At 33.2% G+C, this 16,643-nt stretch overlaps 1 protein-coding gene across 1 annotated transcript; it reads left to right on the top strand.

Moving 5' to 3' along the window:
* Window positions 1–1,627: 1,627 nt before the first annotated feature.
* LOC113497642 (lipase member H-like) lies at window positions 1,628–10,471 on the top strand. Its single transcript, XM_026877246.1, has 8 exons — window positions 1,628–2,321; window positions 4,797–4,839; window positions 5,534–5,643; window positions 6,268–6,425; window positions 6,810–6,958; window positions 7,294–7,520; window positions 8,648–8,810; window positions 9,778–10,471. The coding sequence occupies exons 1-8, from the start codon at window positions 2,276–2,278 to the stop codon at window positions 9,845–9,847; spliced, it is 966 nt and encodes a 321-aa protein (XP_026733047.1). The 5' UTR covers window positions 1,628–2,275; the 3' UTR covers window positions 9,848–10,471.
* The last annotated feature ends 6,172 nt before the right edge of the window (window positions 10,472–16,643 follow it).

Below are 16,643 nucleotides of genomic sequence, written 5' to 3' on the forward strand. Positions count from 1 at the left end.
ACTCATACCATTTGACTGTGGTCTACGTGTCCGTTCAAGCCTTTAGCTAGCTATTATCAAACCAAGAATATTAAACGAATTTTTGAATATTTTACGTAATAATATTCTATGTTTAAAATACCTTTTTCAGAATACTTTCTCCAAGAAAACCGATATTTATATTTTACGCAGCCAAAAAAAAATGAATCGTTAAATTATTTTCGAATTAATATATTTTATGCCTTGATTTTATATGCATTTTACATTCTATACGATTTACCACTATATATAGACACACGCACACTGTATTAACTAATGTAAGTTACTGTACTTAGATGGCATTGCATAGCGTGTCTAGGAACGGAATACATTCGGATTATTGTTTTATGAGCATCGTAGAATATAAAAACATAGTAGAGGCAATTTTTTGTGACGCTTGGCTTACAACTACAGGTGCTGATTTAATTGAATAGCTATTCGATTCGAGCATAGTTCAATAGTACTATTTCAGGAGCGAATAAGAGCAAAAACCATATCAAATACGGCCTGCAGACGTTCGTCGTTATTAACAAACTTTGTACGAATGATCTTCAATCATTTCCTGACAGACAAGAAGGAAGAATTTTAAGAACGCCTGTTTCAGTAGAATCAATGGCTTACGCTTCTTGATTATGTTTTACTAGACCATAATCTGCTTAAAATGTTAAAACACAGTACAATTCAAACAAACGCGAATATTTAAAGCAGCCAGCCGGACGGCTTAGGCTGATAATGTATTAATCTATTTTAAATACAAAACCAAGTACCAGGAACTCACTGTGTGTGATTATTTATTTTGTCTTCGTAGTGTTGCTTTTAATGGCATTGGCAGGTAGCTAATTATCGAATGAACACAGGTAGGTTACACACGACTTTTTGGAAAGTCGTGTTAAAAAAACAAAATCAATCTTTATAACTGAACATATTGTAATACATATTGTACTGGTAACAATTTAGTTCCCATCAAAATTTAGCAAGAGTAAGTAGTAACAAAGACAAACATTATCAGTTACTTCCCAAAAAAGTCTACCGAACCATTAACCAACAAAGTAAGACACTAAAAACGTCCAAAGAACAGAATTTTCCAAAACGTAAACCTAAATAATAGCAATTCTAGATAAGATTCGAGGGTTAGCTATCACATAAACAAATATAGACACACACATACAGACAAGGACACGCCCTTGACTTTAGCATTAAACCGCGATCACTCGCCAATATCACGTTACAGTTATTTCGCAATTAGGACGGTAATCTTAATTAGTCTAACTTATACCCCTTAATTATTTGAGTGCGGTAAGGGATGATTACAAATGTGGGATAAGTTACTTACTTTATTTGTAACACCTGGATTTTGGACCACAAGTAATGAAGATACGAAAGTTATTACGATGAGAGTGAACACTGCAATCCCTACTAATATTATAAATGCGAAAGTAACTCTGTCAGTCTGTCTGTGTGTCTGTTACGCTTTCACGTCTAAACTACTGAACCGATTTTAATGAAATTTGGTACAGAGATAACGTTGACGTTGTTTTTATCCCGGACTTTTGTAGAGTTCTCTTGGAATCACGATATAACCGACATCAAGGCGGGCGAAGCCGCGGGCGAAGCCGCGGGCGAAAAGCTAGTATTAAATAAGTGATGCGACAACATTCTTTTCTGTGGTTAAAATCTAAAATGATAATTATGAAAAAAATAGTAAAGAAATCCCTTAAAATGTCACAAACTTTGACTCTTTATAATGTAAGTATGTATGACTGTAGGCTCAGTTACTTAAGTATACTTTTATTACTGAATTACTCCACTTACTACACTGGAATATTCCAATAGTACATGCTATGACGTGTGAACTGGCAAAGTTGTTTAATATTTTCTGCACACAAGATTTTTTGTAGAGGAAAGTACCAATACATATTTCGCAAAGTAATGGACGGTGGCTGGAGATTCCAAGATCTCAATGTCAAAACTTGTATACAAGACTTGTCTTTCAAATTCACTTGACGTTGTGACACAGTAGTGTTCAGATGTAAGGAGATATAAAAATAGGAATATAAGATGTTCGTGTGACTTAGTTCAAAGTTAAGGATCCCAAGGTAATCTTTCCAAAAGATTATGAAGGCATATGGGCGTCGGCGCCAAAATAATCAGCCGCGATTATGTCAAGGAAAGTACAGTGCTGCAACTCTTTGATACCGGCCCCTATATAAAAACATACCCGAACTAACAAATGGACAATTCGTGAAAAACCTGCAAAATGGTTGCAAGTGTGTATCTTATTGGACTCTTCATAATTGGTGCAGGTAAGAAGGATATCGAACATAACATAGTTTGTTAAAATATGTTTTTATATGACACATTTTAAAACTTTTTGCTTAAAATTGTTTTTTTTTTATTATTATTATATTTAATAGTTTAATAATACACCAAATAGTAAAATATAGGCTTTAAACAAAAATAATTTACTATAGGTACATATCGATTATTTTAATTAAAATAACCAAGTTTAAAAAGCAGACTGAATTAATCACGCATTGAGTAAACAAAATTTCAAACGAATTTCTAAATTAAATAAATTACCTACACTAAACTAGGTCTATTGCGAATTTGAGATAGTAGGATTTTAATGGTTGATGCACCAATGAGGTGTAATTCAAGTATTAACGCTATCACCCACCATTTCACGTAGCTAAATTATAACGTAAATTAAACGCACTCTTTTGTTTCACATGTGAATATATTCTATAAAACTTTTTCGAAATAAGAAAACTGTCCTACTTAACCATCATAAATCAATACATTTCATTTTTATTATGCTTATATGTTGGTGGTTGATACGGAACATGCGTAAATACTGTAATCTCGAGTTTAATCCTGAAGGGTTTGGGAAGTATAGTCTGTTTTGAGTTAAACGCTTTCCTTAACTTTCACAAAAGGGAACTTAACTTATTCGAAATTTTAATTCATTGTTGTTGGCGCAAAAAGTGGCTTACAGTTTTTGTGTAATATATGGAAGAATAGCCTGCTTATATCTCTGTTACGTCGTTATAATTTAATGATATTTATTTATACATGCATTGTGCCAAAGATCCATCACAGTACAGCCTAAAGAAGCAAAACTTTCGCTCATTTACACCCTTCATAAGCTGACAGCTGACACCAAACGGTCTATTTTCTGCGATATTGCTTAAATTGTAAACGATTCACAAATAATCTTATCACCTTGAATGTCAAAGGCCTTAGCTCTGTTTGAAGAGAGAGCCTTAAGATCTTTGACGCATCATTTTCGAAATAATACGAACGCCCGATATGATGGTGAATTTATTAAAATCTAAAATTTACCATTTATTTTTTTAAGTCAATTATATCACCTTTAAATTAGTTTAAATATCGAGCAGGGCACAGGTCATCCGGGTCAGATGGGTAATAGAGAATGCGCTACCTTAATTATTTAAATGCTAATATTTCCAGTTTCCACAGATGCAGTACCTACTATTAGCATTTAAATATAATGTAAAAACTCAAACTTCAGACAGGACTCGAACCAGCGACTTCTAGATATAAGCGTCAATCGCTTTATCAACTGATGAGTCCGAGACTAGGCTTACATATCTATAACTAGGCTACCGAGATCACTGGGCTAGAATTTTGTTTTCGACATTTTTTTTCAGTGTACGTCTTGTAGTTTAACGCATATTAATGCAAAAAAGAACAAATTACAGTGAATGAAACCGAGCCGTGACGTCACGATTGTGTATACATTTTACGAAATCCGTTACAAGTTTCCTAATCTTGAAAGCAGTTCATCTTTGTAATATTTGTTGTTAAAAAAAAACAACAATTCGAGTTTAATGTGTTTTAATTATTAAACATTGTATTTTTGTATTAACAAATAGATTTTTACTTTTTATACTCAATCATGATGACTATTGAAATCATTTTCTAATTGGTAGCACTTCCTGCCTATACAAATAATACATTTTGAATACTATTAGTCTTATAGTTGCAGTAGTTATAGATGGTAGGACTTTATTCAAATTTTAATTTAACAGCTTCTACTCCACATAAGTAATAAGTAAGCAAACGAAAAAATATGCATAAAGAAACACATAACAAATAAATATTAATTTAAATGGAAGGATACGTTTTCGGTGCGCAGTAAATAATGGATTTAAAGTGTGTTGACCAAACATTTACCTGTCAGCTTAGCGCGAGAGTAATCTTGTAAATATTACGACACCGTTGCTGCATCGCCTTTGTTGTAAAGTCCTAAGATTACAATGATCCTTGTCCAAGTACTTTGTCATACATGTACCTATATTGATTTTCTTTTGTTGATCAATGCAAATGTTTTTTGTTAATAAAAAATGAAGACCCCTTTCCCTTGGTCACGAAATCACGCGTTAACGGCTGGACCGATTTCGAGAATTCTTTATTTGTTATTGTCAAGAGAAGGTTTTTATGGAAAAAAATAAAAACAAGACACGGAAAATTGGAAAATTTTAGAATACTTAATCACCATATTAAGTAATCAAGACTTCTGTTATATCCGATATTGATCCATCTGCGCTCCAATAATATAAAGGCACCGGTAATGGGACCTACTTATGCACGCAGGTGAAACCTTGGGGCACAGCTAGTTATGTTATAAAAAGCCATTTTGCGTAGAGAGGTTAGTTCAGCCACTCTAACTCTCTCTTCTTCTCAATCTCCTTGGTTAATTTAAATATTTTTGCGGTAAAATTTGGTGTAAACTAGAATATCTGCTCTTTTTCTAGTATTCGGTGAGGATGACAGGCCAAAACTAAGAGTATATCATGGGTAAGTGTTTTTGCATTCCTTTAAAGAAAATTTAACAATATTCCTGAAAAATTACTGATAAAATCGAAAGAAATTATTAAATGATGTAATGGTCAATCACGAGCTGAGGCGGCGCGTCAGCTCATCGTTAAGGACTCCGGTTGGGTCCGAAACTAGTCGAGCTCTCTCGATAAATACGCGTGAGTAAACCATTACATCATTTAATAATGAATCAGTCTCACGATAGTTGCTATGAAAATAAAGAGAAAGAATTATAAGAAAAGTAGCAATATCAAGTACCAATTAAAAGTTTTCTTTCGCTTACGTTCAGATTTCAGACCAAAGGGTTAAAACGGAATGATTTTATTAAGGCTCCACTGTCTGTTCGTCCGTCCGTCACCAGACCATTGCAATTTTTAACTAACGGTTGCAGCTACAGTAACGAATAAAAATCGAGTAAAGGCTAAGGTCGCGTGTCCGTAAAGGCTGTGTCCCATTGCTGGGCAAAGGCCTCCACAAATCCTTCCTCAATTCTCTATTCTGGGCCGCATGGAGCCAGCCCGCAAATATACATGTTGGGTAAAAAAATGTCAAAGGACCGATTTGTTTTTCTTTAGCCTTTTTTACGGAGCCTTTAGAATTGCGAGTCCGAATCGATTGAATTGTGTTATTATTTTAAAGTATGTATAAAAGCGCTAATTGATTATTGTTGTAGATCTCTTGAAAAGTACACAGAATTGCCATTTGATGAAGCAGATCATATCACAGTACTACCGTCCTTCAACACTAGCCAGATGACAACTCTATTTTGTCATGGATTCACAGGAAAGTATTTTTCCTATTGATAAGCAATAATGAGTCTTAAACTATACAGATTTAACTATAATTTTAGTTATATTCAAGATAGAGAAAAAGTTAAATTATAATCTAGCATTATTTAATATATTTATTTACGGAATATAAATAGACTGAGATACATTCAAAAACCTTGTTTCTGGTTTCTGCAAATAGTTGCCTGGTGTAAACAAAATTGTGACGTAATTTATTCAGAAGCCAAGTCTTACATCTTGTTGAGGACCAACCAGTAATTTATATAATAAACTTAAACATAAAATACTAAATATCCATACGAGCAGTATTATTGTAAAAATATACAATCAAAACTCGAATACTTTCTTCTTTTCTCTTTTACATAATAATTAATTAATTAACTTTCAATTCAGAACTACCGTTGCATAACCGTGGAATCGTGTTAAACACCCTGGTTCATTACGTTATCATTTATTTATACAAAACAATATTACGTAAAAGTACGCAAAAATCCAAGCAAAAAATTACAAAGATCACGAATATTAAAAAGATCTTCATAACTGTTATACTAGCAGCTTATTACAGTAATAATCTTAAGGTCGCGAGTCAGCGGAAATAATAAAAAATAATTCTCTTTAGGTCATCCTAATGGGCCCGCGGTGACGGCTGTGATACAGGCGTATTTGGACCAAGGGCAGAGCAATGTTATCCTTTTGAACTGGGATCGTCTAGCCGCTGCTTTGAACAATCAAATATCTTCGTCGTACCTCAATCGGGCTGTACCTAACGCTATTAAGGTCAGTTTATGAAACTTTTTATGAAATTGCGAGATTTTGAAGACTGAAGTTTTGTGTCTTAAGGAAATCTGTATTCTCAGATTTATAAATTGGATAGCCTATTCAAGGGATACTAACTTGTTACAAATTAAGTTTCATCAATTAATGCAGTAACACCCTAGCCACGACCAGTTTCAATAACTAATTGTATCTTATTTTATATGTAGAGCATTTATAAAGAAAAGAAACATCTGCGTATTGGTAAGAGTACTTCCCAAAAAGAAGTACTTTAAACAAAATCTATTCAAGACAAGCAAATCATATTTAAATGTCCATAATAACACGATATCTCTTTATTTCTCCGGCCTTAAAAACAAATGACAGCTATTATGCTATCTCGCTCAGGTCGGCGCGTACTTAGCTGATGTTCTGCTGAGCCTGTCTGCAGTCGGCTTGGATTTGAATAAGACGCACTTAGTGGGACATTCGCTGGGTGCGCATATTGTAGGCATTGCCGGCAACAAAATGGCTGGAAAAGGAGTGCGATTGCCGTGGTGAGTGTTTGCTTAGGCAGAATGTAAGGTATAGTCTTGTAGGTCAATGCTGTTTGATATTTGTAAAAGGTTTTGTTATAAAGAACACTGAAAGCTTCGTATTCTAGTTTTAAACTAGAATAACAAAAGATATGATTCTAGAACGCTTTATAATTTATGATTATTCTTTTGTTTGCCTAACCTACGAATACTGTCAGAAACTCATATTCCAATTTCAGACATTAGAATGTGTTAATAAATAGGTACTATATGTTTTTTTTGTAAAGACTACTACAAAGAAGTCATTATATTTATTGTACTGTTATTATATATGCTTAATTAAATTTCAACACCAGGATTACCGGATTAGACCCTGCAGGAGTCGTTTTCGACTCCAAGAGGCCAGAAGAGAGGTTGAACCCTGAGTCTGCTGCATACGTTGATGTCATACACTCTGACCCAAGCAAATATGGTAGCAGGAGGAACCTGGGCAAAGTTGATTACTGGCCCAATTTCAGAACTGTTGGCCCAGTGGTGCAACCCGGTTGTGACAATAGACCGTATCCGAGGTTTACACCTGGAGGTAAAACCTGTTTAATAACAAATATATCGTCACGTAAAATTAAACCTTATGGTTTTCAAAATTAGGTCCAATCGATTACCATATTCTATTACGATTATTTAAAGTAATATAGTTTCGGGATTGAAAGCGTGACAGCGCAAATATCAAGTACAAACAGTACAACTAGTAAACCGTGGTGTTAGTCTCCCAGACCAGTCCGACTCGACTCTTTACTTGCTCATTTCTCTCCTTCCATGATTATACTGAACGTTTATGGAAGAGCATACTCTCTCATTATAGAATAGTTCATAAAGAAGCATAAGGCCTAACAATAAATGGTATTCTTATTTCTAAATCTAATTTCGTATTGTAAATGTTCGTTAAACATTTTGATCAATAATATTCGTATGAGGGCTTCGTCTTCGTTTAAATCCAGTTCCTGAAAGTTAAAAAAAAATTACACCGTTTACTGAAAATTACAGCTGAAATGTGCTGCGTCAATGTTACTTTTAATCATGCTCTCGTTATCTACATTCATATATAAGCCTTAATCTTTCCCGTACTTATGCTATGCTTGTGTGAGTGACCTGAATATGCCTTCAACAAACTTGACCGCCTTTTCAACTGCATTCGATTCGTTTCAATGTCGGTAAAACGATGTGTTTGAGTATTGATCCCGTCTAAAATGGTTGCCTATTTGTGAACTATATGGGCCACTGACTTAGTGTTTTTTTAGGATAGTAGGTATATATAAAATTAGGTAATGATTTTGTAAGTGTATTATCTCGTTACGGGATAGTTTCAGAAGACACCCTTTTCATTTAGCCAATGCCATGAAGCCATAAGAACTTGAATCTAAAATCTGCTAGATAGCAGAACGACTACATAATTTTTGCTTACTTAGGAAATATTATTATGATACAGGATTTTACATATTTTACCTACTGAACTTTCTCAGCTGTATTATACGTTTATTAATTAACTATCGTTATTTTGCACAACAAACTACAAATAGTTTTTACTACAGAATTTGAAATACTTCGTATTTACGAACATAAATTCCTTCATGTTTCAAACTGAAGAATGTTTCATGTACACAATATTGGCTCTGATGAAACAGGCGATATTAAAACTATTGTGTGTTGCAGATCTGTGCAATCACAACAAATGTTGGCAGTACCTCATCGACTCTATGAAGTACCCAGGGACCGTAATTGGAACTTTCGCAAGAAATTACAGGACGTGGAAAAATTATTCAAAACAGCAAAGACTTGATACCGTATTGGAACTCGGAAAACGTCACGAAGACTAGTAAGTAACAAACGAACATATCTTTCCTTTAACTAACTAATGAAACAGCCTTTCGTTTCGAGTCTTAATTTTTTTTATTGATTGTTGAAATTCAATTAAGCTAGATCGACCTTGAGTCGTCGACTTAACATTTGCAGATTTGTCAATTTCGAAATCTTTTTCTAACAAGGTTGAATAATAATAGCTACTATTATTTTAATTACGTTTACGGAAAAGGAGTTTTTAACTAGAATCTGAACGGAATAAATCAGATCAGACAGCTTAATAAGCGTATAAAACAAATGACGAACAAAAGGTTATTTGAAACGAAACCCAAAAAATATGGAGTTTCAAAAATATTTAATTAATAAAATGTCACGTGTTTCGAAAAAGGTTGAACGTTTCGATTTGGGCAATAACGATTAATAAACACGTATAATGTACCATTCGGCCGGGTCGGGCTCGGCGGCCATATTTTACCGTGCCGCTAACCACCGTGCAGCTTCCGCAGTTAAACATTCAACAACATAAGTGACACGCAATTAAGTATCTAGCGAGCTCCACATAAGTTAAAGTACGACAGTTTGACTGCCCGAAACGTGCAGCAGAATATTGGTAGAGTGGTAATTTGAGCTTGTTACCTCCTGACTTAGGTACATTTATGACTGCAAATAAAGTATTTATCTGCGGCTAATTTTCATTCTTACGTGACAGATATTGCGTGATACGTTAGTTATTTAAGTATTCTAGAGTGTTCTATAGTAAAAATTATAACAAATATACAGAAGTAAAAAACAAACTGGGCAAATACGAGTTACGGGGTACAAATAGTTTTTAAAAGAACTGAAATACCCCTTCATAATATATTTAAACTGATTCCCTTCCTAAAACAAACCCAGAATCATGTTAACATATCGATTACACACGCACGAAGTAATCAATCTAATTTATATAATTGCTTACATAATAACATTGGTATTGATTTCAGCGTACCTGGAAATTATTACCTGTTGACGAGTCCGTCTTCGCCGTACGGACTTGGGGAAAATGGATTGTAACAAACCGTTTAATAATATGATAGTAAGACTTGTTTATGTCATGTTTTTTTTGGCTGTGATTATACTTTTTTTTTTTAATGTTCTTAAAAAGTTCGTTATATATACAACCTTATGTTAAAAACATTCCAAGTACATTATTAATTAGTTTAAAAATGATACCTAACATTCTAATTTTGAATAGCAGATGATTATTTTTTTATGGATTATTCAGCATATTTTTGTGAAATGACTTCGGAAGGAATGTTTTTAGTTGAGCATAGAGGTGGTATTGAATATGACTGATGTTGTAGTTTATTGTACAGTATGCTCTTATTTTCGTATGGTTGATGTACAACCAGGTGACTGAAATTGCTCCATATGTTTTAAACACACCCTATAAAAGTTTTCACGTGGAATGTGTTTCCTCTTCACGATGTTTTTCTTTACTGTTTTCAGGAAGTGATAATTGCTAAGTAATAATAAAGTTACAAAGTACTGTAATATTTAACTGTGTCATATATTTAGTAAATTTTTGATAATAAGACAGAACGTTTGTAAAGTACATTGAATTTTTTATGTTGTAATTTTAAGGATGTGTTCTTAGGCAGACCTTTATGAAAGTATAATAATAAAATTATAATCTCTGAAAAATCTCTTTCTATTAAAATCCTTTAAAATGTTATTCACATAAATACATATCATATTTACAAAATCAACAGAATATAAGACCACTATGAGAATAATATTTGAATAATAAAAACTTTGCTCTCTATAATTACCGCAGCCGAAGATAATGATTCATCGAATATCAAGTAAATTAATCATCTGAGACCGAAGAATTTTTTCACAAATCATTAAAGCACTTAAAAGGCAAATGGATTCTCTGATGCGGATGCCAAATGGATTTCCAACATTTTTATAGATAGGCTAGTGCCTATCTACCTGAAGTATTGTTCGGAAGAATGGAGCAATTAATTTTGGAGTTCATGCCTATAGACATTAATTTATTATATCACTTATTTTACTCAATCAATTGTGATCTTTACTATCATTAAAATAGAGCTAAGTTAGGTACTATTTTAAATCGAAAAAAGTGGCATGACAATTATATTACCTTGTATTTCATTAGTCATCTATTCAAATAAATCTTAACCTAAAGTAACTTGAAGTAGACTCAACAGAAAAATAAAATATAAAAAGAAAAATAATTTGTCTTATAATTTAACAACTTTTCCGCGTACTTGAAGTAGAAATAAAATTTTCTGAATCGTTTCCATACGAATGAATTGGCCCTTGATTAAGTTGGAAGCATATTTCCGCATTCGTAACCGTCATATAGAAAAGCAATCCTTAATATGAATATAGTTATTGCCGTATGTTCCTTGAAGCACCACTACACGCATTTTTTATAATGCACGCTTAGTTTACCGGATAGCCTACCGCTACGTTTTAATTTAATTTCATGGCAGATGAGGAAGCGAAACAGCATATATCATATTGTAGAGCGTTCTCTCTCTTTCACAGCTGCAGTATTATTACTTTAAGACGTAATGTTAAGCCCTCAGGGTTCATATAATTACTCCCGTGACTAAGCTCTGAAGTAATATTTCTGTCAAAGCAAGGCAAAAGCTCGTGTTATTTGGAAGGGGACAGTCCATCAGTGAAACACGTACGGAGTATTCCCCTGGGCTGAGCGGGACCATGGCAGTGACGCCTCCAGTCGCCTTGAACAAATACACCGCTGACTGAAGACAGTTTTTAAATGCACCTCCTGCGGCTGTGTGCCAACCCTGAGCTCTTCAGCGATGAATGCTTTCATATCTGTGTTTTTTTTTATGATAGAACAAAAATTTTGTGAAATTTGGGCATCGTGAATATCTTTAATGTACTTTAAAGAAAAATTTACAGGAATTAAAATAAGGTTCGTATTTTTATTCGTCTCGCTGAAATATTGTTCGGGTTAAAATTGAGGACAAGTTTCTCATTTTTAGTACACAAAACAACTACAACAACTAAATTAATTACTTTATACTGGCCTTGAAACAATTACTTTGTTTTATTTTATTTATAGAATACAACCACGAAAATATCTTTCAGCGCGTGTAAGAATCAAGCTAGGAAGCCTTAGCCATTCCCTCTCGAATTACAAGATCCTTCTATTTTATAAGAAGTATTGGCAAAAGCCTTACAAAATATAAAATTTTGTTTTACAAGCATTTAAATTTCATTTACTTGGGTAAACTGTGGTGTTTAATATTGGCAGTTGTTTATCATGCTAAAATGTTTCATGGAAAGTATTTTACGGCTGAAATGAGGAGTTGGTATTATGATAATTTTGAGGTAATTGTAATATTAAAATTACTTTTGGTTTGTATAACACATAACTTTTAGTCCTACGGTAGAAGGCATCTTGCAGTCAGAAAATAAATTAAAGTTATCATCACGTATTTGGAGTTACTCGAATATAATTATCTATGTAATAACGAAGCCTACGAAACTAATTAAATTCAACTTTAGATTTATCTATTATACAGGTTTACATAATCAAATTCAACCTTTTTGCTACGAGACTTGAAATATAAAATTTATTTATCATAACGCAATAGTGTCTCGAGTTGAGATTCTACAAAATATTTTCCAAATTACGTCACAGTAATATTTCATTCGTTCTCCATTTCAAAAGTGTATTAGTTTCAGTGCGACTTCTTATAAAGTTAGTAGGGCGGCTTAGCAGCGTGTCCTAGTGGCCAAGATCTCGAGTCGATATTAAATAGCTCGTGTATGTGGCAGGAACGAGGTTAGATGGCTTGTACAAACACGCCAACTGTTCACTGATTCCCACCAAACATAAATAAACCATTCTCCAACCGTGACGGTGCAAAATTCTTTACAAAGATCATATTGACTCAGCAATTAAAATGATAAACAATTGCCTATTTATTACTTTGTTGCCGGTTTAGATAAATATTTGCGTAGGCAAATAAAGAGCTGCCGACACGACTAATTGACCTAATTTGAATAAGCTTTCAGTTCGCACGTTTTCTCAAATTTAGTTTCACTTATTTTGTTAAAGGTAAAGTAGGCTTAAAAGGGTGATAAGACGGATAACTGTCTTAAGGAATTCAGAGATGTTTTTGAAGAAAAAAATTGTTGAGACTTCCGATGTTACCTTAAAGAAAGAAATTTAAATGAAAATTAATTTTAAAGGAATAAGTTTGATAGATATGTAGATGAGTACGACTGAACGCGCAATTTGTTCAATAATCGATTAATCGCGAAGTATGAAACGTAGACACATTATTTAGATTTACAGCCAATAATCAGGGTCATGTAAAATTTCGATAGGGCTAAACCGAGCACGGCAATTTTCATTGCGTTTTAACGCGGGCGGGACGCAACCAAAGTCGTTCGGTACATCTGTTTGACAATTTACGCTTTTAATAATAGCCGACACTGCCTTTGAATCGGTCGCGCACGAATTAACAACCGGCAAAATTAAAGCCTTCAAACTTTTTGCAGAGCCAGCGGACCGATAGAGCGCGTTTCGTTCGTTTTACCCTTATTTAGCCGCGGGGGGATTTTCTCAAAATTAGAAACGTCCCAAATCGGCTTCGTTACATTGTACGTCGTGGTAATAGAGTTTACTCGGAAAATATCCCTGCTTTTGTATCAACTTGCAGATCAATCTATTTAGATTTAAGTTACTGCATTTAATTAAAACCCAATTCAATGTTCTACTTTTGAATGTTTCGTTTTTGTTTCGTGTTTTGTTTGTTGAAAGTAACTTTCATAGTAATATAGCAGCGTTGTTATTATTTAACTTATAGAAAAAGTTGTGTTATTACAGTAAAGTACTAGAAAAATAAACTTTATTAATAATGCTACGAAGCATGTCAGGTGGAGTCCGACATGTATAATTTACGATAAGTGGTTGACTTCATTTTATCATTATGACGATAGTAATGGAATCTACATCTATTACAAAATTCTATGAATTTCCCTTCCGTGGACATACGGAACTAGTATCTAGCCACTTTGTATTATTTATGCACAACGTACACTTCTGGCTCAATTTATTGCTCGCTGGTGTGAAAATGTGTTCACTTATGCAATGTTTTCAAATATGCATTCGTAAACCATAAACATTTATCTCTAGGTTAATTTCGAAGAATTTACGAAACGCAAAACCTCTTTTGTAATTAAAAGAAAACTTTGTAGTTCAACATCTTCGTGTACATATTTATAATTAAACTAGTTGATATAAATCTTAAAAGTATAAAACTAGTTTAGTTTGGGATAACTTTTTCCATTATTTACTGGTAAGCTCGTTCTGGCCGGGAGTGTAAGTAAGGCGAGTGCGCCAAGCGAGTTCGCTCGTTGTAATTATAGACTAAGACCTACAAAATTATCCACTAGGACTAGTATTTTCATAATTTATGCAAGGCAAAGTGTAGGGTTGAACGGGCCAAGTACCTCGGTTCAGTCAATTACCTGAGCTGCCTTGTAGATATACAACTTTAATACGAATCGATAGTCCTACTTATGTTCCACAGTTTGTCACCTAATAAAGACGGAAGGTATTTGCATTAAAATTTAATTTCGTGCTTTAGATGTTAGCAGGAATGGTCTGAATTTGTGCTATTCCTTGTTCCGTAGCTACTGTCTTTTGTTTAGTGGATTTATAGTTCTGTTCTGTATGAGTGAACCGATCGCGATGCGGGTTTCTTTAGCTATCACGTTAATTTAATTAGTGATCTAGATCGTAAATAGTTTTTTATTATGTAACTTCATTAAAATATTCAGGTGAATCGTCAAACAAGATGCATAGCGCGTTTTAAAACCAGTGGTAAGTAGTTTTGTTTGGACAAAACAGAGCTGATACATTTGAAATCTAAAATCACAAAAATATTTTTTTTTCCGAACCGCAGGCAAAGTTCCAATAGTACAACTGCGATTGGTATTTGAAACTATAAATCAGGGGTTTACAATATTGTTAGTTGTAGCTAAATAAAATGTAATCTCGTGTCATCACGGACCCACGCTTCGTCGCAATTAGCCTGCGTGCCGCACGATATGTTTTTTACCGTAATTGGAAATATCAAATACGAATATAACGAAAAATCGAATTTATTGGCGAAGAGAAAATGAATTCTCGACTCAGATTGTTTATTTTATACTTCATTTGGTTAGGCACTCTAATAAAGGCATACAATCTTAATATAACTTTAATACAATCACATATTAAATAAAAACTAAATTTATTTAATTTGGTCCGGCAATCTTTATTGTTGTTTATCATTTAGTTTTGTCGCACATTACGAAACCAAGTTTCTATGCAAAAGAAAACATACCAGAATTGTTTCACTTTATTCAAATACCTAAGAAAATATAGTATCGCATTACAGTAGAAACAATTAAATTTAGAATAGGATAGAGAAAGATTAATTGAATGCCTAATTACGAATCGAATTTCTGAATGTATCACTTGACTTTTATTTGATTTGTTTGTTTGAACTGTTGATCTAATCAAATTACCACTTGTTTTATCTTTCAAGTTAGATTTAATGCTAATTTATTTTAATTTGTTATTCATCACAAAATATATTCCTATAGGCAGGTACTACTAGGAGAACTGTAGTCAAGATTATAAATTGAAATCCGTGAGCATGTTTTGCTCTTATTAACTATGGATAATCTCTCTAAATACTGTCGCTTATAATGGGGATGTTGACATATTTTACAAGAGTTTATATATTTCCACCCGTTAATTCGAAATCTTGCAAGTTCAATGTTTTTAAGAAACTTTGAGGTAAATCCCCTTTTACAATAAATTTTAAAGATAATAATTGTTTTAAGGTATACTTTATACAACATTTTCCTCTTGGCATTGTCTAACGTAGCTTCATCAACTCAGCCATTTTCAAAGACATAAACTTTTTACGAGAAGTCTTACATTTTATGACGTAAAATGTTTTATTGCAAGTAGGTGTCTTATATAATTCCAGATTAGTATATTAAAAAATGTGTTATGCCTTGTGTAATGTGTACTTTAGAAATGTGTTATTAATGTTGATATAGTGCATAGTACTTAACTCCAGTTGATAATTCAGTAAAATTGTTCTCCGTTTGTTTGCAATGAAATGGGAAGAGTTCATTTCTTCTACATACAAAAAAGGGGGTTCTTTTTCTTTTGCAATTTCAATAGAATCCCGATTTTCTAATAAATACATTTTAAATATAAGTAATTTGATGTCTTACCTAGGCAAGTAAGGTAAAGCCACAGCCTCCAATTTAATAGTTTATTTTCGGTCTCTACCTAATCTTGACAAAGGGTTTAAGGGGTAGCAGACCACCTTAAATGTACGTTGTATGAGAAGTAAACATCAATGTGCCCCGGACCCTTGTTCCCCTGATCATTTCCCGATTATAAGGTTGACCCAACAGTGTAATAACATATTGGACCTCAAAGGTTATTTTTAATAACACTGGCTGAATGCAAATTCACAATGTGTACCAAATTTGAATTGTATACCGTTGACATATTAAATGTTATTTTTCTATTGTGGCCGTAATATGCCAGTAGTATTGTATTTTTTTAATATCTTATATAGTTCTTGCTCCTATATTATATTTTCCAAAACAAGCTTTTTTTAATACATCTAAACTTAAAGGTAATCTCAATAAGATTAACCATAACATTAAAAAATCTGCAGATATAATAACACGACAACATTACAACCACATTTATGTTAAACATTTCCACAAAATAGAAAAGTAACAAGAAAAGAAAATAATGTGTTTACTTAATAGAACAAAG

The sequence above is a fragment of the Trichoplusia ni genome, chromosome 9 (assembly GCF_003590095.1).
Source record: "Trichoplusia ni isolate ovarian cell line Hi5 chromosome 9, tn1, whole genome shotgun sequence".
NCBI lineage: Eukaryota > Metazoa > Arthropoda > Insecta > Lepidoptera > Noctuidae > Trichoplusia > Trichoplusia ni.

What these genes read in the sequence shown, in the direction of transcription:
- LOC113497642 (XM_026877246.1), top strand. Translation starts at nt 2,276, where the DNA reads ATGGTTGCAAGTGTGTATCTTATTGGACTCTTCATAATTGGTGCAG. An exon ending in AAACTAAGAGTATATCATGG is followed by an intron (nt 4,840 to 5,533) that starts GTAAGTGTTTTT and finishes TTATTGTTGTAG; the next exon opens with ATCTCTTGAAAAGTACACAG. An exon ending in GGAAAACGTCACGAAGACTA is followed by an intron (nt 8,811 to 9,777) that starts GTAAGTAACAAA and finishes TATTGATTTCAG; the next exon opens with CGTACCTGGAAATTATTACC.